We start from the raw sequence: 25205 nt of genomic DNA, 5'->3' as shown, positions 1-25205 counted from the left end.
ACCAGGGGGCAGTATAAAAATACAGATGTGCTACACATGAATTTGATGATGAAACACAGAGGAAGACAGTCACAACTATGCTGTAGTAATATTTGTTTTTTGTAGAGGATAAAGAATACGCAGCTGTGAGTATCGTTGTAACGTCTGTCTGAATGTGTTGCAAGTTGTTTAAAGAATTACAATTACTGCAACTGTCGATGGGTTGGGCCACTTGTAAGTCTGTTACTTGGATTGTGGAGATTGAGTGCAGAATGTTTGGGGGTGGGCCTATTTATTAGCACACACATGGGTCAGTTGGTGTGTGTCAGCGCAGCAGGCGATCAATAACACGGGCAGATAAATGATCCCGAGTTGCAAAGGGACTAAAAGGCCACACTGGCAATTCATCAGCAGCCTCCGCTCTGAGATCAACAATGCTGACGTTTTTTAAGTAATAAAAAAAGAAAAGTAACTTTAGGGGAAATTATAGTATACGGCGTATTAGAGCCACATATAAAAAAAAAAATTTAGAGGGCGGGGGGCAATATTCAGAGAAAAAAACTTGCAAATTTGCAACTATATAAAGTGCCAGATTTGCAAGAAAGACACTCAGAAACTTACAAGAAATACATGTAGCGTAGCTATAGTCTAATAATGTGAGGATTTGTTGGTGGTTAATGTGACACTGTCATAAAACGGCAGGATGGAGACGGATTCATTCTTAATATAAACTTTACTCGTCATACGCGGTAGCTAGAGCGACAACACTTCAGCTGACTAACACCTACCAATCAGATGCTAGCATATTTTAGGTAAATGCAAGTGAAAGACGGAGAACAGCAGATCTGACACATCAACTTAGAGACTTGTACAAAAAAAAATTATGAATGTGTAAATAATAATTCTGGAAACATAAATGTACAAGTAAATATACATTTTAACAAATTAACTTGATGCTTGATCCTCAGGGTGTCGACCTTTGCAAAGGGAGGCGTCATTGTCGCTGGCCATACCCAACGCTTCAAAGAGCGAATGCTTAACATCATATGGTTAATCTCTGCTAATGCAATCTCCTTATTTGAAAACCCGACCGAAAAGTATTGGCACAAACACGCGAGTAGTACGCTATGTGTATTTCTCGTAAGTTTCTGAGTTTTTCTCTCGCAAATCTGCCACATTAGAAACTCGCCAATTTGCCACTTTCTAAAGTCGCAACAAAAAAAAATCTTGCAAATATGAGACTTTTTTTCCTCTGAATATTGCACCCGCTATATAAATATATTTATATGTGGCCCTAATACACTGTCATAATAAAAGTCATAAAGTAAAATCCTTCCAGACCAAAAATGCTCATAATATATGTGATATTTTTTTCATTCATTTAGTCTTCTTGACAAGCCTTAATAAGATCTCAAATGGTCCCTAGTAAAATGTATGTAAATTTAAAAATATAAAAAAACTGAATGTGTATAATTTACAACAGAATAAAGATTTTGTTTAGAAACTTCTAAAAAAAAAATTATTTTTTTTTTTTAGAAACTTTATACTCATTCAGTATTATATATTTTTATAATAATTATATAATATTTTTTATATTTATAATATATATATTAGCTTTGTCAAATCTTATTTTTTTAGGGGACAACAATCAATTAACATAGCTAATTTAATTTAAAAAAAAAATCAACATTTTAAATCAGCTTTAAATTAATGAATATACTAATACTTAAATAATATGTAAACTTCATTGCGAAAATGTGTGTGTGTGTGTGGGGGGGGGGGGTCGTCATTTGTGTAAGAAAAATAGTTCTGAATAACATAACAATTGGTATTAATTCCCTAATGATAATTTAATCAAATAGAACCAATGTGAGATTTGAAAAATTCCAATTATTTAAAAACAATAAAATATTGTAATAAAAATTCAACAATATTTGTAATATAAAAATGTAATTTAAATTTTTTTTTTTCTTGCTTTGGTAGTTCATTTACTTCAAATAATCTCACTTGTGGAGTGTGTGTGGGTGTGTGCGTGTGTGTGGGTGCCTTTGTCTTTGCTACATGTGGGGGCATACACGTGTGTTTTTTCAGGTTTAACTATACCATTGTGGGGACCAACTTAAAATTGTGGTGATATTTTGGTGGTCTTTACAAGTTCAGACCTCTTTTTGAGGGTCAAGACTTAGTTTTAGAGTTTAGGTTTGAATTGGGTTACGGTTGAGGTTAGGGTAAGGAATGGGGGTAGGCAATCATTTTTGATGGTTGGGGTTAGGGGAAAGGGCTAGGAAATGCATTATGTCAATAAGATGTCCCCACGATGATACAAAGACAAACATGTGTGTGTGTGTGTGTGTGTGTGTGTGTGTGTGTGTGTGTGTGTGTGTGTGTGTGTGTGTGTGTGTGCGCGTGCGTGTGCATGTCATGATGGTTTTACCATGTCACAACACAAGACAACCCCATCCACCACCAATCAATCAAGCCCACCAGTGTAAAAAAGAGGCAGAAGATGACACATGACTGAAATGTGCCATGGCAACACAAACAACTATTAAGACTAATGGGAGCTTGGGAAAATGTCAGAGAGAAGCAATGTAGGGAGAGAGAAAAAAGATGACCCCTCCACCCCCCTCAAAAAACTTTTTTTTTCATCAATATAATTTTAGTGAAACAAGTTATGACACCAACAGAAAGACATTTTAATTAATTTGCTTTTTTTATTGCAAAATTTTGACTTTCTTTAAAGTATTGTAATTATTTGGCTAAATTATTATTATAGCTATGTCTCACTTCTTTATCAGTTTGTGTTTTTAAAGATAAAATAGTTACTTTCTTTTTTTAATTAAAATAATACCACCCATCCATTGTCTATATATGTATCTTTGTTAGTGTGGCTGGTGAGCTGGAGCTGGACCTGAACTGAAATTCAAATCCTTAGAACTGTGAGGCAGAACGTGCTCACCACAGCCATGTTACCTTCACTTTACAGTGGAATATATAAATTGTACTATGTTGAGCATTTATTTTATGTACATGCTTTTTAAATATTTATTTTCCACATAAACCTCAAGAAACAACTTTGATACTGTTTGACATTGACGGTTGCAGGCAGTTGGCCAAACTCTCTCTATATACGGCTCTGGTTGCAGGGGAACAACACTACCATCTAGCGGCAAGTAGTCAAAAGAAATGTATTGACGGGTAAGTGTAGTCAACGACCATAAATTAAACTACTTTAATCCTGCTAAAACACATATGAATAAATATGGGGGGGGGGGGGGGCTACCCTATTCTGTAATGATGGTGAAGCCTCACACTTTCCAGCAAGATTTGCAGTGCTCTTCATAAATAGTTATAGTGAACCAAGGCAGACGTTGCTCTTTTCTGTGACTGTGGCACAGCTTTGAAGATGGGAGAGAAAAGAACAAAGGAACATTTCATATGATTGATTTATGTACAGTTAGCTGAATAGGTGTTGGCTCATTGTTAGGCATGTTTGACCTACTGCTACACAACCAATTTGTAATTATGACTTCTAATATAACTTTGGGTGTAGCCTTTTCCTAAAAGTGGTAGAACTTGCTTACCGTGACATGACGACAGGAAGTGATGTCATGGTACAGGAAGCGTCTCTCATCTGAGCTGCTTTAGTGCCTTGCTCAATAGCCGCTTATCTCGGCTTTGCAAGGAAAGTAATTACGATAGAATGCTAATGAATAAATGCTTAATATAAAATAAAATTAGTAACATGCTTTAGGTACTTTCTCCCCAGGTTCCAAAACACGTCAACTTAATTTTACAAACGGGAAAGGAAATTATTTTTAGTTGGAAGTAGATGGCCCATTGTTCTTAAAACCATATTTAAACACCACAAAAAATGCTCAAAATGCAAAAACTTTTCCTCGCTCATTACATCATTTCTTTGCAGTCTAAAAATAAAAAATAAATATTACTCACCGCCATTTTATGACGCAACCCAAATGGAAGCAAAGATTTTTACTCAAGCTCTAAAATGTAATATTATTTGACACTTACCTAAACTCAAATCTGCTAGTTTAGCTTTACGTACTAAATCTTAATGTAGTTGAAGCCCAATGACTACAGTACAGGAGTTTGACTTTCGCCAATATGCTTCATTCTACTTACACGCTAGGGGCCGCCGGAAACATCTTGACGTTTCACACAAACTTCCAAACTTTAAGCACAATGATCCACAAAGAGGCAAACGTGAAGTTTTATAAAACATTTATGAGAAAATGTCAATACAAACAGTACAGTAAATATGTACAACATTTTGAAATGAACAAACATTTATTTAAAACAAACTTGGACAATATATAAAACTGGTAAATATTTACGACAAAAACTTGATTAAAACATACAACTTTAAAGTGTCAATATTTTCTTTCGTCGTTGTTTTGGTCAACATGTTTTGTGCTCAACAACAACGTGAGCTTGAATAACAATACTAACTGGCTGATTGTCTAGAATGCTTTTCAAGTGCTTCAGTTCAGTCGCGCCAACAGTGAAGGTGTGCTTGTAAAGCATCATTTTAAAACACGAACACATTAAGAAACCCACACCAACAACCCCTTTGAAATCCGTTCACTTTGGCTACAGCAGACGAAAGGCAATCCCCCTACGTCACAACCTCCTGATATTTTTCTTGCTCTGCGCACTACCTGGTAGGACGGAGTAGGTGCTGCCCGAGGTGGGGTACCGGGAGCGGCATTGTACCACGCGACACGGCGTGGCGCCGTGGAAGGCCTCCAGGCAGCGCGTGCAGAAGTCAAAGTGGCAGGAGGGCCGCATACACGTGGCTCGCTGGGCTCCGGGTGAGTACATGGCAGGCGAGCCGCAGTGCTTGCATGGTCGCAGGGACTCGTCCTGCTTCAGGGTGCTGGCAGCCTAAGGAGAGGAGTGGAAAAATAAAAATTAAAATACTTTCAGTTTTAATCAGAACTTATAGAAATTCACTTCCATGTTGCCTGAAATCCATATTTTTTACATTTTGTCAAGATCCACAGGACAGTTATAGCAATGTATTGTGTAATAGAATACAAAAAAAAGATATGTATACTGTTCAATTGCAAAACACAATCATTACTATGTAACCATTATTGTTAATTATGGCTTCAGTATTTGTTTTTGTAATTTATTGGTGAAATGAGGGGGAAAACATTTCATCATGCATAAAAAAAAAGAAGCTTTGCTGCTATCTTGTGACGTCTTTAGGCAATTACAAACCTTTTGGGCTGCATGGGTGTCAGTAGCTGGGTTTACATGGAAACTTTTTAGTCATTCCGATTGAAATCATTCAGAATGAAGCTCTCTGGTCACTTGTTTACAATGTGACGTAATCCATTCCGATCTGCCGTTTTTATGCCCCCTCCTTTAATCAGATAAGCCCCGCGGCAGCCGTGAGACCAACACGCCGATTTGTAGTTCGACCAACATCAAGCCATTACCATTCGATTCGTTGCCGTGGATGGACTGGGCATTTGGGAAACTTCTAAAATTTCCGATGGCCAGTCCTCCCCAAGTGTCAGGTCATCTTATCCATTTATATTATGTATAGTACAGTATAGCACTGCAGGTTGCAGCCCCCTCTAGCAACGCAGCTATCAAATATTTTGGTATTCAAATATCCTATGGAAAATTCTATTGAATAATCTTGTATTTGGATAAAAATACAATACGTTTTGCTTGGTGATAGCACAATTATGAATACAGCAGACATTAAAAATCTATTCCCACTTAATAATGATCAACCAACTTAATTTCTAGTTCTACATAATCAACTTTTTTTATACTTAAATTTAAATTGTGCTTAACGGCACATTATTTTCCTCTCGAGAAAGTTAGGGAGATTTTAGACAAATCTCTCCCCATGGATTTTGGAATGACCTTCCATTAAATATTAGGCAACCTCCCTCTCTATCCACTCATAAAACACATCTGTGTTTTTGGCGTTTGACTCGGCATGAGATTCATCATTGTTTCAATGTTTTATAGTGCCTGCTGTATTTTTTTATTTTTATTCATTTTATTTACTTATTAACTTGCCTAGCTTTGTTGCCGCACGCAGACTTGCCATTCCGATTGAAGTGTATACATGAGGCTCGTTAGGATTGATGAAAGGAATATACCACCCCTCTGATTCCGAATGGAATTCCATTCAGATTGAGCCTTTTCGTTACGATTGAGGTGTTTATATGGAGCATTTTCATTTGGCCGTTCGGATTAATTCTAATTGGAAGACAAGGCTCCATGTAAACCAGGCTAATATATTATGTGACTTAGTCCAAATATTTCTGAGCGAATAAAAATAAATAGTCACTAGTAGTAGTGACTGTCTAAATATTGTACTGTATAGTACAGATTTTAGAAGTGCAAATTTTAAGCTTAAATTCAAGCAGTTTTACAAAAAGGCATAATTTTTACAAGTTAAAAATTACAACCATTTTAGGCAAGTTGGGGGCTCAAAATGTTGCTATTAGGTAACTTAGTCTGAATATCCCCCCCTTAAATAATTACAGTAAACCTTCAAGTCAATACTTCAGACACATTTTGATTATCTTATTTCAAATCCACTGTAAGAGACTGACCTGAATGAACTCGTTGAAGCGAGAACACTGAGAGTTAGATTGGCTGTTTTTCTGTGCGGAGGCATTCCGTCTGTTAACGCCGCCACTCAAAGAGGATGATAATGCTGATGGAGGATGTGGAGATGCCACTTTCTGTATGCAGGATAGCACCACCCGGGAGGCAACCATGTTTCTTGTAAGACTGGAACTTTTTAGCTTCACAGAGCTTAATGACTCCTAAAATGGAATAAGAGAGAAAAGCAGATAGTAGTTATGCAAACAGGTAGGTGTTTTACAGCAATTATTTTGTTCATAAATGTGAATTCTATACATTACAACAAGCTTATGTATTTGAGTTAAGTATGGAGGGGAAAAAACAAACAAACAACAATTACATATTGAACAAGATTAAGTTGTTCATTAACTTGAATGGGAAAACAAGACTTTAACAAAATTGAACTAATAGTAACTTTTATAATAAATAAATATAGATATAGATATAGAGATAGATATATATAGATAGATATATAGATAGATAGATAGAGAGAGATAAAATCCATTTATCTTTTTAATTATACCGTATTTAGCTAGATAAAACTGTGCTTGGTACAACTAACACACAAAATTACGTGCGCGTGAGCTTACCTGAAACATCTTTTTAGCCTGCCGGCACCTTTTCTGAGCAGCCCTATCTTCACGTATGATCTTCCTCCACGTTCTGCTCACCTTCTTGCAACTGCAAGTGGCCAAACCAACTGTTGATTATCTCACGGCAAAAATGTGCCACCTAGTGTCCACCAGAACCATCTATGTGCATCTACCTGATGAGGTCCATGTCTCCCAGCAGGGAGAGTATGTTGGCAAGGATGTGTCTCATATTCTTGGACAGGAGAGATGAGAACATATCCACAAACTGGAGGCCCATGCCGCGGCCTATCACCAGGTGTAGTTGATGATCCTTGGCCACCTTTGAGACGACGCTCCAGTCGTACCTGGCATGACAACAAAATCTATTAAATTTGGGATTACAGTGACCTCATACATTTGTGATTTTTTTTTTTTTTAACATAACCTCCACTATTTGCAATTTTTTGGACTCAGGTCAAAGCCTTGTCTAATGCCTACCATAAAAGTAATGCACCAATCACCGCTTGGCACCATCTTGTTGCTTACTGCCAAGGAAGGCCAACATTCATTCATTTATTCAACTGTATATGTACACTCTAAGTGACATGGCATGACAGAGATATGAACTGTCCCAGTTGTTTATGATATAATGAAGCCTTTGATGCGCATATGATTTGCCATCAATTCAAGCCCTACCTCTTATTCAAGCTGTAACCCTTGGCGAGCTCTTGACACACTGCCTGCTGGAACTTGATGATGGGCAGGTTGGAGTTGTCGTACTGCTCACGTGGGGTGGAAGACAAGGAATATGTGAATTGTTTCCGCCTGCAGTAGCCCATTGGCGTGGAAGGGGCCCCCAGGCTTACGGGGCAGCCAGACTGTTTTGGTGTCGCAGTAGTAGGTGGCAGGGGCAGTAGGACTTCCAGGGGATTTCCCCAACTGTGGTCTTCACCTTCATCAGTATGACTGTTGTACAAGGACAAGTAGCCGCTGTCTTCTCGTGCCTCAACTGTCTTGTTCTCTTTGTCATGGGCAGCGCCGAGGGAGTTGTTATGGGGGAACAACACTTTGGACACCTTATCAGTGGGGGGTTTGACAGAGTGCGGGTCTTTGATGGGTGAATCTTTTCCAAGGAGGCCCAAAGGCTTCTCTGGAGAGCCCATCTCCATGTTCTTCTTGGCCTTGGCTATGTCGTATTCTAGGCATTTCATGTTGGCGTCCTCACAGTCGAACACACACACACACATACTGCAGGAACAAGAGAGAGAGGGTTTAACAGTATGTTTTAGCACCACACAAAATGCTATGTAGAATACAGGGCCACCCCAAACGCCTCAACTATTTGCCGTCATTAACAGCCAAAAAATAACTACAAGATATTAAAAACAGTATGTCATATCTTTATGCATTTTTTAGGGTGTAAACGAAAGTTGAAAAATCCTTCCATTTTTCTGTATGCAGGCCTCGGAGGAAGAAGTTTACCCCTAGCATTGGTTGCATGCAAGCTAACGTTAGCTACCCTAAACGTGGATTATTAGGCAAACAACAGAGCATTGATACTATGCTATTGTGACAACAGGCATTGAAAGTGGTCGGACATAGTTTCGTTACTGTTTAGACCGAATTGAGACCATTGGACGCGATATAAAATTGGCGGGGGTCAGACATTTCGGCGCTAGACTGACTGACTCATTCTTTACTCACAGATAAGTGGTTAAAAAACCCATAACGCCTTAATAAATACGTTCTACATTGGCAAAACCCACCACAAACTCGCATTACTGGTTATACATTAGCGTGGAATACACTCAAACGTATTGATACTCTACATTTCCGTTGCATTCGTTTGACACTTCGTTGGTAGTACAGTAGGAATTTAAGAGACTCACCAGAATGTTTCTTCCAGTTTCTGTATCGCTTCCGTCTTCTTTGTTGTTCAGCTATGTGACCAGCTATGTTTTTTTGTGGGGAATAAAAAGAAAGAAGACGCCAAGCGCTCATAAAACTCACCCTCTCATCGCCTCTCCGTTTCAAATTCCGCGGCGAGAAGGCGCAAAAGCATTCAAAGAGAGGCGGGCAGGTCACCTTTTAAAGCTCCGGCCAATCAGCGGCAGGGGCAGTGCGCGGGGGAGGAAATAGCTGAGGAAGAGGAAAATGCGCGCATGCGCGGTGAAGCGATTTCAACGGGGGGCCAATCCAGAGCTAGGTTGTAGAAGCGGGCTACATCCGCAGGCGAAATTTCACGGCGTATGACCTGTAGTTACCTTTTTAAATGCAAACTTTGGATATGATGACTGATTTAAATATTTAACAAATATAAAGGTCATGTCATTCAGAACAAAGACTAACAAATAAATTGAATATGGGGGGAGGGAGAGACGGGGATAAAAAAAAAAACATAAAACGAAAAATAAACAGAGAAAAGGGTAATGCAGCATCACGCTCGGAGAATGATAGTGACCTGCAGTTATCTGTTTCAGGATTTGCCTCTGATTTGCCTCTAGTTCTGCTAAAACACGCAAGAAAAAAAAACAAGAGACAGGAGACATCATAATAGTAGAGGATTCAAACTGGAATATAACATTTAAAAAACACTAAACATTTATAATCATACATCTGTATAAAGTTAAAATCTAAATGTATAGCTTACTCTCACTGTTGTATTTTAGCAACAATTGGTTATTTCAAGCCTTAAAGGATTGTGATAAGAGGCTCTTTGGACGAAACCAGACTGCCTCGGTCATCGTGACGTCCCCAACGGTCACATGCTGTTTTGGTTGGCAAACTGTTATTTCGAATTATTCAGTCATATTTTTTTGTGTCGTGCTTTACATATGGATTTGATAAGAATTCATAGGATTGGTACGGTTTTTGGGTTAAATTTGTTTTTTTCTTCCTAATGGCTATTTGTTGATGGCGAGGGCAACCGAACTATGAGAGCGACAAGAACACAGAATTTATACATATATATATATATATATATCTGAATTCTGTGTTCTTGTATATATATATATATATATATATATATATATATATATATATATATATATATATATATATATATATATTATTCGTTCTTGGTGATACATAAACTTTGCCGGTTCTCTGTTTGTTTTTTGAGTGGAATTCTTCTTTTTTTTAATATCAAAGAACAGTTCACTATTGCGCATGCGCTTAGTATTCAATATGGCTGCGCCCTTCAGCATGGTGGTGTTTTGAATTTTAAAACGAAGCTGGTCAGCCTTTGGTTTCGTATGACGGAAATTTGCATTATCGTTATGAACTATCATAATATCCGCTAATTTATTAAGGCAATTTCAACGTTCGTTTATTTCCTAGATTGCTTGTTTATCTTCAGAATTTGTCGTACATTCAGTTTGACAGTCACAGCACGCCATTGACTTCTCTATTTCGTTCTCAGATTAATTTGCAGCTTTCTTCGTAAACCGGTTGCCGGTCATATTTGAATGACCTGACGTTATTCTACCTTCTGCAAAGAATGAATAGAATACTGATGGTACGGACTGTTTCTAAGATAGAATATAGAATCTAATCATTCAATCATGTTTTTCAGAAGAGTTATTCACCTTTTATCTAAAAAGAATGAGTCTACCTTTAACTTGCTCATTTGTGGTTTTACAAAATATTCAAGTTTAATTAAAGATGGTAGGCTTCGCAATAACTGTGTTCGAACCACAAGGACTTTTCACACTGCCAGCCGGCTGAATGCCGCCAAGTTATTATCCCTCGATGAACTGTTTTCCAAGACGTCCCTGCTGAACTACCTGAAAAAGGTGGACTCGGAATATAGGGACTGTTTGAGAGCAATCAACAGCAATGAGCAAGAGCAGAGCAGTGCTGACGAGATGAGGGCCATGAGGACCAAAGTGTCCCTTCTTGCTCCCCTCATTCAGACCATCAGGGAATTGGACGTTAAACAGAAAGAGATGATCGAATCGGAGGTGCTTCTCAACGGTGAGACCGACTTTTTGGGAAGTAAGGAAGCCATTGTTTGATTATGGGTGTACCCACAGATGAAGATCTACGAGAACTGGCTGAGCAGGAGAGGGAAGCCTGTTTGCAAAACATCCATGACCTGAGGCAGAAGGTGGCAGTTACTTTTTTTTATTTTTTAAATAATAAAAAAAATGGTTTTGATAAATTTGTATTAGTTAGTTATTATTAGAGTTATTTTTATTTATTTATTGTTATTATTTAATATTATTTATTTATTTGCAATTTCATTTCCACTGTTTACGCTTTATTAGCGCGTGGGTTTTTTCACATGATGGTTAGGAATGATTCGGATATTTCAACAGATGATGCTATAAAGTCTTGTCCTTATCTTAGTAAGTTGGTAACTGAGGCTTTACTTGGATGGATTCCTGAAAAATCTATTACTGGTGTGATTTAAAAAAAAAAAAAAAATTCTGCAAGTGACAATTTATAGTTGTTGTAAAGGAAACCAAAATCTAATGTCAAAAGGCAATACAGTTGTCCCTCAAAACGCAGATTGGCCAATGCGTTTGCCAGTTACAAGCCAACCAAGGCTGCATTGTCATTTGCTGACTCTTTTAACGCCATACACATTCAAAATCTCATACTTTACTGTGTAGAACATGAGGATTGTGACCCCAAATAGACGACACCAAAAAAACAACCTGCGCTTACATTCATATTTTTTTATTTATTGCTATCATCCAAAATCATTTATTATGCAACTACTCATGTCATCATCATGGGATGATCTGTTGAATAATTGGTACTAAAATATTTGATAATCCTAGCACTAATCAAAACTATTTGTAAGTGTATGGGAAAGGTTAATAAGGGTGTGTGGAGGTTTATAAAGCTTTAAAATATACAGTATATAAATGATAGATTCTTGGTACTTAGCAAATTTTCATCAATCATAAGGGGTTCTGGAAAATAACCCCTGTGCTAAGTGAGGGGCTACTGTTTATGCTTTCTGAGTGCTGTTTGGTTGCGTTTTAACTCACTTTCCCCCCCACCATTTTAGATATTAGATCTTTTGATCACGGAAGAGGAGGATGATCTGAGCAATGTCGTGCTGGAAGTGACAGCAGGAGTTGGCGGACAGGAGGCCATGCTATTTACTGCTGAGGTATATAATACATATGTATTTGACATTTTATACATATTTCCCATGCAGGATTATTCTGAATGCCCTGGGCAGATTAGATTGACATGGCAACACAGACAGTTTGAAGTTTGGTTGGACAAAAAAAATAAAAAAACACCTAATTTATATGTGCAAATAATTGTTTCATAATAGTATAACTATGTTCTCCCCCCCCCCCCAATTCGAAGTTATTTGACATGTATGAGGGCTTCGCGCTACACAACGGCTGGTCCTTTGACGTCTTGGAACACATGAATAGTGACATAGGTGAGTCAGGGGACACACAAATGAAAGAAAGCTCACAAAATAGTTGATCATTGTGTACGTCACCGGTGTCAAGGTGGATTACGTCACGCCTCGGCGAGCATCAACGGCCATCAGAGCTATAAGAGGATGAAGTTCGAAGGCGGCGTTCACCGTGTCCAGCGGGTTCCCAAGACGGAAAAGCAAGGCCGCATGCACACCAGCACCATGACTGTGGTCATGCTACCGCAACCCACTGAGGTAGAAGCCTGTTGTGTGTCAAAAAGGAAGTTAATAGTATTTATTTTCATACACACATTTAAGGTTATACACAAAAACATGTTTGATAAAGTATTTTTTTTAAATACTTAAATTATTAATGTAATTTAATTACACTACAGGGTGTAAAAAAAAAATAGTCTTAGGATATACAGTTGAATTAGACTGCACTCATTGATTTTATTGTTTAGGATGTTTTCTTTTATGGCATTAAATTAAAATAAATATGTCTTTAATTCTATTTATTTCACTTGTATCTATAGTGAATATAAAATGTCTTCACACCATTGCTCAGATGTGAGGTTTTTGTTGTTGTTTTTTGTTTTGTTAAGATAAATCGCTTCAAAAGCTTTTCCACCATTAATGTGACCTATAGACTATGGCTCCCTCCTTTTAAAATAAATTATTTTCAAAATAAAATTCCAATGTCAGACGCTTTACATCCTTTTTTTTCCACTTGCAATTTTATTAATTTTCAAACAGTTACACACCAACAGCATTAACTTGTGAACCATAACCAAACAATAGCAATCGAAAAATGAGGAGAGAAAAAAAGACAGAAAACTAAAATTAAATTGAAAAGAAAAGTCCTGGGCATCGGCAATCAGTCTATCAGATTTGTTCTCTTGTCGTCCATTTCCTCCACTTCTTATAGAATTGTGGTTCTTGGATTCTCAGTCTCTGCGATTGGCTCGCAACCAGTTCAGGCAGTACCCCGCCTACTGCCCGAAGGCAGCTGGGATAGGCTCCAGCACCCTGCGACCCTTGTGAGGAATAAGCGATCACGAAAATGGATGGATGGATGGATTCTCAGTCTGTTAGTTTTTCCATTTGGAAGATTTCCTCAATTGTAGCTATCCACTGGTCCTTTGACATAATTATTATCCTCCCCCAATTCCTTGTTAGGAAGAGGAGGATTAGCATTATCTTACCAAATACTCATCCTGTTCCAGTAATGTATTTTCCTGGAAATTGAAAAGATACATAACACCAGAGCCTAGTTCAACTGTATATCCTAATACCGTACCTTATTCATCCCTTCACCTACTAACTTCCAGAACCCACTAACTTTTGTATACTTCCAAAATGCGTGAATGGTCCACATCAACTTCCCCACATTCACGCCAGCATTTCTGAAGAGTCTTTTACTGTTTGCTTTTCAATTTGGGGGTAACAAAAAACCTCACGGGATTCTTCCAGGAAAATTCCCTCCAAGTCCGAGAGCAGGTTGTTGTTTGATTAACCATTATACAATGATGAGATAATTCTTAAGTTATAACTTTTATATGCTTTAGTCATAATTAGTATCACCCCGCTCTCATCCTCAGAGGGAATCCCCTGTATTTCTTTTCTATAATAATCTCTTATCTGAAGGTTACGGAAAAATCTTGTTTCTGAAGATAGAATTTCTGTAAGAGAGATTGAAAGCTCTGTACAATTCCATTTTCTTCAAGAACTCGTCATCCAGTATCTTAAGTTAGAATCATCCATTTCTTTCCACCTCCCACAACAATTTGGATTACACCAGTCATATACATATTTGATTTGTGCTGCATAATAGTAATGTTTAAGGCTTGGCAAAGCCAACCCTCCTTTATCTTTGGCTAATTGAAGCCTTCCCAGATAAACCTAGATATAGCCCTGACCCGTGATGTAAATTGGGTTGGGGTGACCTCCACTGGTAGGGCTTGGAACATGTACAAAAACCGTGGAAGAATGCTGACTCTTTACATACTTTAATGTTGAATAAGTGACCTCGACCAATGAGTTTGTTATCATTCACGGCTTCATTTGTATGTCATCAATCTGGTTATTTTGTTGTGTTCTTCTTCAGATCTCCTTCATGATAAACCCAAAGGACCTGAGAATCGAAACGAAGCGAGCAAGCGGCGCCGGGGGTCAACACGTCAACACCACGGACAGCGCTGTCAGAATTGTACACCTGCCCACTGGTACAATAACGCACCCTGCAGCTTTGGCCCTTGACAAGATATGAATTATCCATCCCAACTGTAGTGCTTCTTTGTGTGTTTCCAAGGTGTTGTGGCAGAGTGCCAGCAGGAGCGGTCTCAGATCAAGAACAAGGAGAAGGCCATGAAACTTCTGCGGGCGAAACTGTATAAAATGAAGCTGGAGGAGGAGACCAGTAAGCGCTACAACCAGCGCAAAGTGCAGGTACATACTATACAATGCTTGAAGTATGACTGTCTCTGGGCTGTAAAACAAACTAAAGCTGGACTAATTTGGATTTCCGCAGTTAACTTGAAGAACGCAAACGTTGTATTATTTTGGTGATTGTAGCTGGCAGCTAATGAAAACCCCAAATTCACTATGTAATGTTAAATGAGAAACAATCCAAATTCTTTAAAAATGAATATAGGAATATATTAATAATTTACTTTCTCAAAGGTGTTTCCTTATGTTCTTAATGAATCCGGATAGCTGGAGTCTGGAGAGGAGCAATTAACTTTTCTATAGTATTCAGATGCACTCATATTCTCCACGCATTTCTTACAGATTGGCACCAAAGGCAGGTCCGAGAAAATCCGCACATACAACTTTGCCCAAGATCGCATCACGGACCACCGGATCGGTATGACGCTGCATGATGTCAAAATGTTTCTGCTGGGAGAGGATCTGCTGGATGAGATGAACTCCTCCCTGCAGGAATTCTCCAACCAGGAGGAGCTCATCGAACTGCTCGAGCAAAACGGCTTTAAGGAAGGATGATCATGAATCTGGAACAAATGTCTGTTTATGAAATCAGTGCTTCAACTTCACTTTTAAGGCTGTGTGTATTTATACTGTGCTCCAACACTCATCTGTGAGCAATTTTAATGGGACTTTGGAGTTCGACTGTGTAAATTTACTGTTATCAAGCCACGAAAGTCAGCCACATTGGTAAGCTGCAGCATATTGACCATTCCCAACTACATTTTATTATGGAACTTTCTGGAAAAAGAAGGTCTTACTAGCTACTAAAGCTTATTTTAGGCTATCAGTATATATCAGTATCTAACTTTGGTGCATGCCAAAAAGGGCCTTTACCATTATGCTCTGGAAATAATGCCAGTTTAAGGATAGCCTTATCATTACATACATTTTTTAAAGATTAAATAGCTGAAAAATAATTAAAATGACAATGGAAAGACAAGTAACAAATATAGTCAAGCCAACTCCAATTATGTTATACTGTATTATATTGCTATCTAATAAAAGCATATTCGGTATCTCCATTTTAACATATTTTTTATGCTGAAAACAATACATTTTCCTTGTGTTGTGTGGTCAGAATGGGCTCTTTGCACAAACCCACTACTTCCTGAACTTAATACCACTCCTCCATACAATGCTTAACAATGTACTTTGCCAATATGTTCTGTACATTTGAAGTTAAACGAGAAAAACAAAAAAACAACACCTTCATTTCCTGTCTTTTCATGATTAGACAAACTGCTTAATCGTCGTCAGGTTACTGAGGTCAGGCACGTGGATTAATCAGTTTGTCTAATGAAAGACAGGAAATGAAGGAGTGGTATTGATTTCAGGGAGTAGTGGATTTGTGCAAAGAGCACAATTTTTGACGTTTTGTACTTCATGTGTCCACTTTGGGCAACAAACAGCTACTAATCCAAATAAGTAGATAAAATAAATGTAAACGCAAATAAAAATAACTATCCTTTCATTTCATAACGCGTTCGTCGACGTTTTTGTTGTGGCATGCCGCATAGTTGCCTTTAGAGCTGCTTTAGCTAATCAACTATATTACCCAGAATTCCCCGCAACATTCCAAAGACGACTAATCGAGTGCGGGGCACATCGCTCGATCGTGAGTTCGCCTTCTCGCCCACTCTCACTCACGGTCCAATTTTTCCCTTCCCACGGACTCCTTCCTTCCTGTTTCGTTCTCCGTCCCCCCTTTTGCTAGCTGGAAGAGCTTTCGCTTCGGTGCGACATTACGTCATTTTACGAATCATTTTATATGTCGTTAAACTCCTTTTCCCCCGAGCAAGAGGACGTTTAAAGTTAACCCTTTTGTCAGCGAATTTACGTTATCGGAGCTGCTTTCTTGTTGTTTGACGAGCTCCGGAATTGACAAAAGCCTGGCTGTCAGATGGTGGACGCCACGCAGCCGATGAAGCGTTTCCCTCTTCCGATCGTCTGTGGTGAAAGTGTTCAAGTTTGACGAGTGGGGGTTAACGGTTATTGTTGGAGCCTCTCGCGCTGGGAGGAAGGAGGAAGGAATCGGGGGCGAGCGGAGGAGGAGGACGAGGACTCCGCCGAAGAAGCACCACCACCGGGTTGCTAGAGGACAACACTACATAGTGTGATGGCAAACGAGCCGATAATCCTAAATGTCTACGATATGGTAAGTAAACTAATATGCGTAAAATTATGAACTACAGATATTTTCTGAATGTGTTACAGTAACAATAATAATTTCATGAGGGGCCCTTACGTGTATTATTTTTTTTATGTTTTACACTACGCCTTTTGAGGTGAAAACAAATCTATCAGTAAATTAGCTAGTACAACCATTCTTATCCTGTTTTACTTGTTCAAGAGTCACGCATCACCCTTCAAAGATCAACAAATATATTGTTCGGCAGAAACATGTGCAGATTGTGGTGGAACACAAAAAGCTCTCGGTACTGTTTCAAACTCCCCCGTGGACATGATAATGCAGTATAGATTTGGAATATTTTACTCTTTTGAGATTCCCCATGATGACAATTTAAAGCCCAACAACTAAATGTTTCTGCTGGAACATGTGGAAATGTAGTGGAAACGTTGACTCGAAACTGTTTCAGTCACCCTCTTGAACATTGTCACATAGTAAATAATGACAGTTTTGGCATGTACAGTTTCAATATTTTCACAATTACCACTCCATTCTCCTTAATTTAACACACACTGCTACAGTAATTTTGTAGCAACTATGCATGAAAATGACTTTTAAAGATAGTTTCATTTTGTGTATTTTGCTTAACTTTAGGGAAAGTCATCATGTTTCAGGGTGAAACAATGACGTTACAGTATTTTCATTGCTGTCAAATGGGTCCAATTTGACCTAATCGGTATTTAAGGGTTAATTCCACAATGTGACTCTCTTAGTACTAGTCCTCGCGAGTAACTGAGCCTCTTCGGCTGTGCCAGGATGAAACTCAGTTAGAAAAAGCTTTAAATGGCCATACGTCTTAATTCAATTTGTCATATATTAGGACACCCTGCTCAGCTAAATTGCATACACTTCTTTCACCTCTAGTACTAGTTTCATTTTCTTTCGTTCTTTAATGCTGTTGAACCAAACCTTAGAATTCCATCTTCGGCTCTTAATGCTAACATATTTTGTAAATCCCTACAGACAGGCTAGCAGAAATTACCATGGATGTTTTGCTAATTGTAAACCTTCAAACGTCAAACACACATAGTAACAACACATGCAAACAGAGCATAGAACAATAATACAGGCACAATATTCTGCTTGCTCTGTGGGAATTATGGCTATTACAGTATCCATTTTATAAGGGTTAGTCCGGATCCCGAGGAAGAAGCAAAAATTGTGAAAATGTGTTAATGGTGCTTTTGACACACAGGGACCTCAAAATTTTAGTAAACCACGATTGTTTCCTCATGGCATAAGCGTCTTCACTGGCAGAGTCACCGCATTGTCATCATACTTCCGCAGCAGGTGGTGGGTCTTTGTCGAGATGCTTCAGAATGTCACGCTGCCCTTGTGTCTGCTATTTCATCTGTTAACAAGATTGTTGTCACGCTTGTCCGGGGGAAATGGCTACGCTCAAAAAAAAGAAGTCATATTTACTTGAAAAAACATAGTAAAGGTTGATGCACTCAGAAAATGTAAGTACATTTTACAAGGCGTTTGTTTAACTAGAAACTTAACAAAAAAAAATTCAAGTAAATCCCGTCGTGAACATGCAAGCTCATCTTCATCTTCATCATCTGCAGCCAGCCTCACTTCATAGACGGATGTCCTCTTGGGGCTCTCAGCCATTTTTAAAGTATGCGGTGAGATTGGTGGAGCTACATGCTACAATGATGAATGGCTGAATCCGAAGCTCAGCGGCTACATACTACAAACGCTCAAAATGCGCATGTGCAGCTAGGAACAAGCACGCACAAGTTGCTACGGCAGATTGATTGACGGGATCGAAAACCAATCGTTAAGATGATGATCGAAAGACGCAGCGACAAAAGACCATTGAATACACCAAAACAAATACAAGTTCAACTCCATTTTGTATCAGAATCTCACTTGTAATTTTGGCACACTTCACAAAGTAAAAAACATATTTGTAATGGTATCTAACCAATGTGAATATCAAGGCAGTGTGGGGAAAAAAAACTTCCAGTGTCTTTTAATTAAATTTAAATGGGATCTTCAGATGGCAGCAAACAACTGCAAATATCATTAATATTTATTTAGCATAATAATAATTCAATGTTGAATGACTGTAGCCCCAGTGAGTAGGCTTCCTTTTTCTTAAAAAGAAGACACTATCAAGTTTGCACAAAACAACAAAAAAAGACTCCAGATGCCACCCTCGCCCCTCCTTTCACTTCCTCTTGGTCTGTGTTATGTGTAAAGGTCCGCAGCTGCTACTGCTACTACTACTACTAGTGCAGGATTTGTGAATGAGGTTTATGGCATTAGGGACAACAAACCATTTATTCACACTTTGTGTCCCTTTATTTACATTGCTGTTGTTTACAATTTAATGATATGAAATTTTATACAATATTTAGTCTCAGGAATGCACTTTAGATAAGCGATGCTTCCAGGAGAAATATCTCCTCAAAATGGCTCATTCATCTTTCCATTGGAGAATCAATAGTGTCACGTGACTTTCAGGATCATCACACCAAGAGAGAAGCCCACCGTAAAGCGCGTACATCCCCCGCTAGCGCCGCTGCCGCCGGCGGCCTGCTCCCGTCTCGGCTAAGTGCATTTCCTGTTTGGCTCTGTGAGTGCTTTAGTGCAGCGTCTCTCATCCTTTATTGAGCCAGGGAACATATTTTATATTGCAAAAGTGTCACAAAACATGAAACCGAAATGTAAAAAAAAAAAACATAAATACATTGGATGCTTGATTTATGAGTATGTGTGTAAATTTAAATTCCAAATATTTACTTTTTAATGTAAAATGACGTTTCTACATTTTCCGTCCTGCTGTTTAAAAAAAAACAATTCTTATAGTACTCAGATGTTGTACTTTTTGCAAGATTTCTGTGTAAAAGAGGGTTTAAAAAAAAAAAAGAGAGACACACACATTCTCTCATGCGCACACACATTGTGCCACACAGGCAGCAGGTTTTAACAAGATCCGAGATAAGATTCTTATGTCATCACAAGTGCGAGGAGGTACAAGCAGCATTTCTTTTGTGCGCATTGTGTCGCCAGGGCTACAAATGTGCTTCCTACAGATGGCTACATATTAAAATGATTCACACTTAAAGCGTGACATAAGCATATTAGCAGTGTTTATGCACTTTGACATCAAAGTAATTTTCCCATTATGTTTGAATCGCATAGACAAGACGTCACATTGTGCTTTTTAACATTTTCATTCAAAGCATTTTCATATGACTGCAGCTGGAATCATGTGAATATTCTCAAGACACAATTTAATTGTGGGATGCAGCTATGAAACATATTTGCAGAATTACTTTTGTTTATATTTTGTTCTTTGAGAATCAATTAACTCGCGTTAACATTATTATTATTATAACCTTATTTGTTCACAATCTAGTCTATTCACTATTTTTGTGCTATAGCAATAAAAGTATTCCTTTGGCACCATCTGTGAGATAATGTTTTTGTTGTTCAGGTGCACACACTGATTGTACTTTTCATCTGTGTTTGAGATTAAAAGACTTGTGAAGTCAAAGGTGAATGTGTATTTCTGCTTCTGTAAAGATATTAACAATAGATGCTATAGTGTATAGATAATAATAATAATAATGCATTGGTTTTTATAGCGCTTTTCTAAACACTCAAAGACGCTTTCCAATTGAATTATTATTATACATTATTCATGCACTCACACATTCACACTATGGTGGCAGTAAACTACTTTTTAGTAGCCACAGCTGCCCTGGGGCAGGATGATGGAAGTGTGGTTGCCAGTTTGCGCCTGGGGCCCCTCCGACCACCACCAAACATTCACACTTTAACAGAAATAAATGTAGCAGTTATTGGGCCAACATTGAAAAATATGATCACCATTCACTGCATGAAGTACAATCATTAATTAGTTACAGTTATTTACTTTATTTTTAAATTGTGATTTTTGTAGTAATTTAAGAAGATAAGAGTGTTAATATTATAAAAACCTAATTGTACACCACTGAATACATACTGGGAAAAAAAACTTTTATTACTTGACTTTTATTTTTTTATTTTTTTATTTTTTTACTGCAACATAACAGAAGGATTGTGTGCGTGTGTGTGCGTGTGTGTGCGCGCGCTTCCTCAGTATTGGATCAACGAATTTACCAGCACACTCGGCATTGGCGTCTTCCACTCAGGGATCGAGATCTATGGCCGAGGTGAGCTCATCTGATGACGCCATGCCTCGCCACTGAAAGCCTTTCTAAATGTGTGTGTGTGCACGTGTGTGTTCTAATAGAGTTTGCCTATGGGGGACACCCATACCCCTTCTCAGGGATCTTTGAGATCACGCCAGGTGACGCCACCGAGCTGGGCGACACCTTTAAATTCAAGTAAGTTTAAACGTCTTTCTCCGTTCTCATTATCAGCCTACATTGTGTGTGCGTGCATGCGTGTCTCATTACTTCTGCTCTAATTGATGTTCCCTGTGGTGTTTGACAGACAGATCTGCATCTTTGCTGCCTTCTGAGCAAAAGTAATCAAATAAATACAGTGTGGGGCTGACACTTTTTGGAGAAAATTTGCTGTTGAAATCATACAAAATGTCTAAGTTTTAAAACCAGCATGCCTAATGAACTCTTAGTTAAACTTGCGCTAAAGGATTAGTAATGCCTTTGTTTTGCTTTTTCCAATGGGAGAAATTGTACTTTGGTTCACCCTGAGATGTTCTACTGTCCAAGGATTGTTTTGAACGTGTATGATGATAACGTGTGTGCATGTGCAGAGAAGCCATCGTCCTGGGCAGTACCGACTTCACCGAGGACGACGTGGAGCGCATCATGGAGGAAATGGGCAAGGAGTACAAAGGCAACGCTTACCACCTCATGCACAAGAACTGTAACCACTTCTCCTCGGCATTGTCAGAGGTACGCTAGCTGCACGTGTTCACACTTTCTTTGCATTCCATGTCATTAGTAACACTACAGGAAAACAAAAGTGCCACTTGTTTGGTGGAGGTTGAACATAATTCTTAGTTTTTAGATTTTAGATTTTAGATTTCAATCCAATGGAAATATAGTAGAACTCCGAAGTGTAATGTCCATACCATTGTTGTCAAATTTCTGTTTTTTTCTCCCCTAAAGGTAAAACGGCAGAACATCCATGTATATTGATATTGTGTTGCTTTTAAAGAATATTTGGGGGAAAAAAGCAAATGATTGCCTCACTTCTCCAATACAGCCACTGGAGTACCTACTGTGTGAGTGCGCGCATGTGTGTGTGAGGTCTAAATCGGCTTATCCTGCTCTGACTAATGAGCAAGGGAGTTTTACAGTTAGTCCCAACACTGAGATGGGGATTAAAATGTAACGATACAAGCCCAGGCATGCACAGCCAGCTGGCATACACACACACACACACACACACACACGCACGCACACACCCCCACACACACACGTACGTACACGATTGGACGCTTCTGTTGTCGCAATGTAGAAGTGAAGCAATCGTTGGCCTTTTCCCCAATATTCTTTGACAGCAGCGTGATGTAAGGTGATCTGAATGGACCTGTCGCGTTGTCTTTAGATGCACTGAGAAAAAAAAGAAAAAAAAAGTCAATTCTTTGACAGTTTCAGTATTTGGAATTCAATGTGTTAACGTAAAAAGGCAAAGGCCAAAAAACAACACTAAAGTCACATGTACAGAAATCACATGTAGGTATTATTCCGCCCCCTGGTGGCCAAGGTGCAATGACCAGAAAGAGAAGCTCAATGCCCACTTAATTATCATGTACACACTTATACATTATAATGTTTAATCATTCTCATTCTGTTTTTTAAAAGTTTTTATTAGGGGTGTGTTGAATTAGTGCGTTAATTTTGAGTTAATTCAAAGTTCCTTTAACGCCACAATTTTTTTTTAACGCACGATTAATGACCGCCCCAGACCTGGAAAGCTTGTACTGGGGGAATTCCAGTTGCAACGCAGATGTTAGGTCCACGTCAAAATTTAGAATACATTTAATATTAATGCATATATTTGTGGAGACTGGGGTCAAGTTGTATTTTACAATTTTAAAAATGTGCAGAATTTCACAAGTTACATCATGTTAAAGATTAGATAGGTCTTAATATGAAAAGAAAAATTACTGGAGCTGTTACCAACGGCTCACAACTGCAATTATGCCATCTAGTAGCAGAAAAAAATACCTAAACACAAATCAATATCACACTCAATTTTTACAGTACAGTACATCTTTTTAATTTTAACTAAATGTTTTGAATTATTATGAAATTACTGTAGCAATGACTAAGAGATGGAGCCACATTTCTATTAGTTTAACATTTTATTTTAACTTTTTTGTTAACAAGCATTAAAAGTTAGAAAAATGTTTTTATTGTACATTTGATTATACATGTAGAACAGATATAAAATTTGTGATTGTGAGTTGACTATTGAAATCATGCGATTAATTAAGAGTAAAAAAATGTAATACCCTGACACCCCTAGTTTTTATTAAGCCCAATACTGAAGAATGCTATCATAATAATAATAATTAAAAAAAACATGTCGCAAATTAAACACTATCATTTTGTTGTTCCTCTGCACTCACCTGCACATTTTCGTTCTTGTTTTTGTTCAGATCCTGTGTGGTCGCGAGATCCCGCGCTGGGTGAACCGCCTGGCCTACTTCAGCTCGTGCGTGCCCTTCCTTCAGAGCTGTCTGCCCAAAGAGTGGCTGACGCCGGCCGCTCTGCAGTCCAGCGTCAGCCAGGAGCTACACGCCGGCAGTGAGCTGGAAGAGGCCGAAGACGCCGTCGCCTCCGCTTCACTGGCGGCCGTGGCGCCATCCTCGTCCTCATCTTTAGCCTCCACCCGCCACCAGCCACGGCGGTAGAAAACTGGGCCCGACCATAAGACATTTCATCAAGATGTCCCACGTACTTCCGGGTGGCAGAAACCTTTGCCACCGCTAGTAATGTTTACTCGATGGTGGCCATTTTGTCCGAAATGTAGTGCGCTGTGGGATTTTTGGACAAACGCGGCAGAACGTGACAAAACTTACCGGGGAAATATGTTTGCTTCCCACTAGTTTTCTCATCTGCACTGAGACTGATGTGAAGTTTTTGATGATGTTTTGATGTGGCCAGGCATCCACGGCAATCACGTTTGTCTCAACTGTTTGTGACACCTTGATTTATCCTCACTCACGCACCGGTTCTGCTGGATTCATTTTTATTTTTAGGAAATGTTTATATCTGGTGGTGTGACCCCAAACGCAAGTTTCTGTCATGGTTGCTCTCTTCTGCCAAACTTACTTAAGTAACCCGCCGCCTATCGTTTACAAACATGAAATGGTCTATTTCTGGTTTTAACGCTCACCAGCAGCATAAGGACTCTAGGAGTAGGTTGAATGGTGCTTCTGCCTGTTGCAGGTAATCTGAGCCAAACGTACCCAAGTGGACCTTGTTGATTTTTCTTTTGTAATGACTTTTAACCTTCTTGTTCCGTTTTATTGTCATGTCAAGGCCGAAGGAGAATGACTTGTTTCTTAGTAGCAACAACCTGCCGTGGTGCCTTCGAGCTGGCTTGCCAGGAAGAGCAACCCAACATTTGTGATTTATTTTATTTTTTTACACAGAGCCCAATGGCGTCTCCTGAGGTTTTTTACTAGTGTCTGTCTGATTCTAATTGTCCGAGACTTGGCAGCCTTTTCCCTTACTACAAAGGTTTCTTTTGTATTTCTGTTTTCTTAAGATATACTCAGGACCATGAAACGATTTTGGTCATTATTTTTAAGGAAACACACAAAAATCGGGTTTGTTGCTTTTTAGCGCCTACGCTGCCAGGAACGTATGGCGGCTGTTTTATATGAAAATGAAAGACAATACAACTTTTGTTGACAAAAGGGAGTTCTGTTTTCTTGTACCTGAAGTAAGTTGGCTATAGAAAGTCATTTTAGAAATATCCTTGATTTTATTCTTAAGAGTTTTAGTAA

At 38.7% G+C, this 25205-nt stretch overlaps 3 protein-coding genes across 4 annotated transcripts; 2 read left to right on the top strand and 1 right to left on the bottom strand.

Annotated features, from left to right (window-relative positions):
* Positions 1-4204: 4204 nt before the first annotated feature.
* fbxo5 (F-box protein 5) lies at positions 4205-9281 on the bottom strand. Its single transcript, XM_086093273.1, has 6 exons — positions 9080-9281; positions 7887-8438; positions 7385-7555; positions 7209-7299; positions 6585-6800; positions 4205-4884 (listed from the first exon to the last, which is right to left on the bottom strand). The coding sequence occupies exons 2-6, from the start codon at positions 8435-8437 to the stop codon at positions 4621-4623; spliced, it is 1293 nt and encodes a 430-aa protein (XP_085949399.1). The 5' UTR covers position 8438; positions 9080-9281; the 3' UTR covers positions 4205-4620.
* A 1100-nt stretch (positions 9282-10381) lies between these two features.
* mtrf1l (mitochondrial translational release factor 1-like) lies at positions 10382-16548 on the top strand. 2 transcript variants are annotated; one of them, XM_086092520.1, is made up of 9 exons: positions 10382-11165; positions 11225-11298; positions 12211-12315; positions 12522-12600; positions 12674-12837; positions 14690-14807; positions 14894-15030; positions 15373-15448; positions 15523-16548. In XM_086092520.1, exons 1-9 carry the CDS (start codon positions 10754-10756, stop codon positions 15573-15575), a joined length of 1218 nt encoding a protein of 405 aa, XP_085948646.1. In that variant the 5' UTR covers positions 10382-10753; the 3' UTR covers positions 15576-16548. The 2 variants fall into 2 exon arrangements, with proteins under 2 accessions (XP_085948646.1, XP_085948645.1); XM_086092519.1 differs by having other exon boundaries at positions 15373-16548.
* Positions 16549-16688: 140 nt separating this feature from the next.
* Positions 16689-25115, top strand: desi2 (desumoylating isopeptidase 2). Its single transcript, XM_086092521.1, has 5 exons — positions 16689-17224; positions 21354-21426; positions 21507-21600; positions 21993-22134; positions 23850-25115. Exons 1-5 carry the CDS (start codon positions 17186-17188, stop codon positions 24102-24104), a joined length of 603 nt encoding a protein of 200 aa, XP_085948647.1. The 5' UTR covers positions 16689-17185; the 3' UTR covers positions 24105-25115.
* The last annotated feature ends 90 nt before the right edge of the window (positions 25116-25205 follow it).

The sequence above is a fragment of the Leptonotus elevatus genome, chromosome 13 (genome assembly GCF_054856555.1).
Source record: "Leptonotus elevatus isolate MCC_2025b chromosome 13, RoL_Lele_1.0, whole genome shotgun sequence".
NCBI classification, from domain to species: domain Eukaryota; kingdom Metazoa; phylum Chordata; class Actinopteri; order Syngnathiformes; family Syngnathidae; genus Leptonotus; species Leptonotus elevatus.
Note: the sequence above shows the minus strand (reverse complement) of the source record. Positions and strands in the feature narration are given on the sequence as shown.

Bases quoted from the DNA above. Each gene is read 5' to 3' on its own strand.
- fbxo5 (XM_086093273.1), bottom strand. From the start codon at position 8,437: ATGTGTGTGTGTGTGTTCGACTGTGAGGACGCCAACATGAAATGCCTA. The intron at 7,556-7,886 runs GTAGGGCTTGAA...TTGTCATGCCAG, and splicing joins GGTTACAGCTTGAATAAGAG to GTACGACTGGAGCGTCGTCT. The intron at 4,885-6,584 runs GTCAGTCTCTTA...TCCTCTCCTTAG, and splicing joins GCTTCAACGAGTTCATTCAG to GCTGCCAGCACCCTGAAGCA.
- mtrf1l (XM_086092519.1), top strand. From the start codon at position 10,754: ATGTTTTTCAGAAGAGTTATTCACCTTTTATCTAAAAAGAATGAGTCT. The intron at 12,316-12,521 runs GTATATAATACA...CCCAATTCGAAG, and splicing joins CCATGCTATTTACTGCTGAG to TTATTTGACATGTATGAGGG. The intron at 15,031-15,372 runs GTACATACTATA...CATTTCTTACAG, and splicing joins ACAACCAGCGCAAAGTGCAG to ATTGGCACCAAAGGCAGGTC.
- desi2 (XM_086092521.1), top strand. From the start codon at position 17,186: ATGGCAAACGAGCCGATAATCCTAAATGTCTACGATATG. The intron at 17,225-21,353 runs GTAAGTAAACTA...GCGCTTCCTCAG, and splicing joins TCCTAAATGTCTACGATATG to TATTGGATCAACGAATTTAC. The intron at 22,135-23,849 runs GTACGCTAGCTG...GTTTTTGTTCAG, and splicing joins TCTCCTCGGCATTGTCAGAG to ATCCTGTGTGGTCGCGAGAT.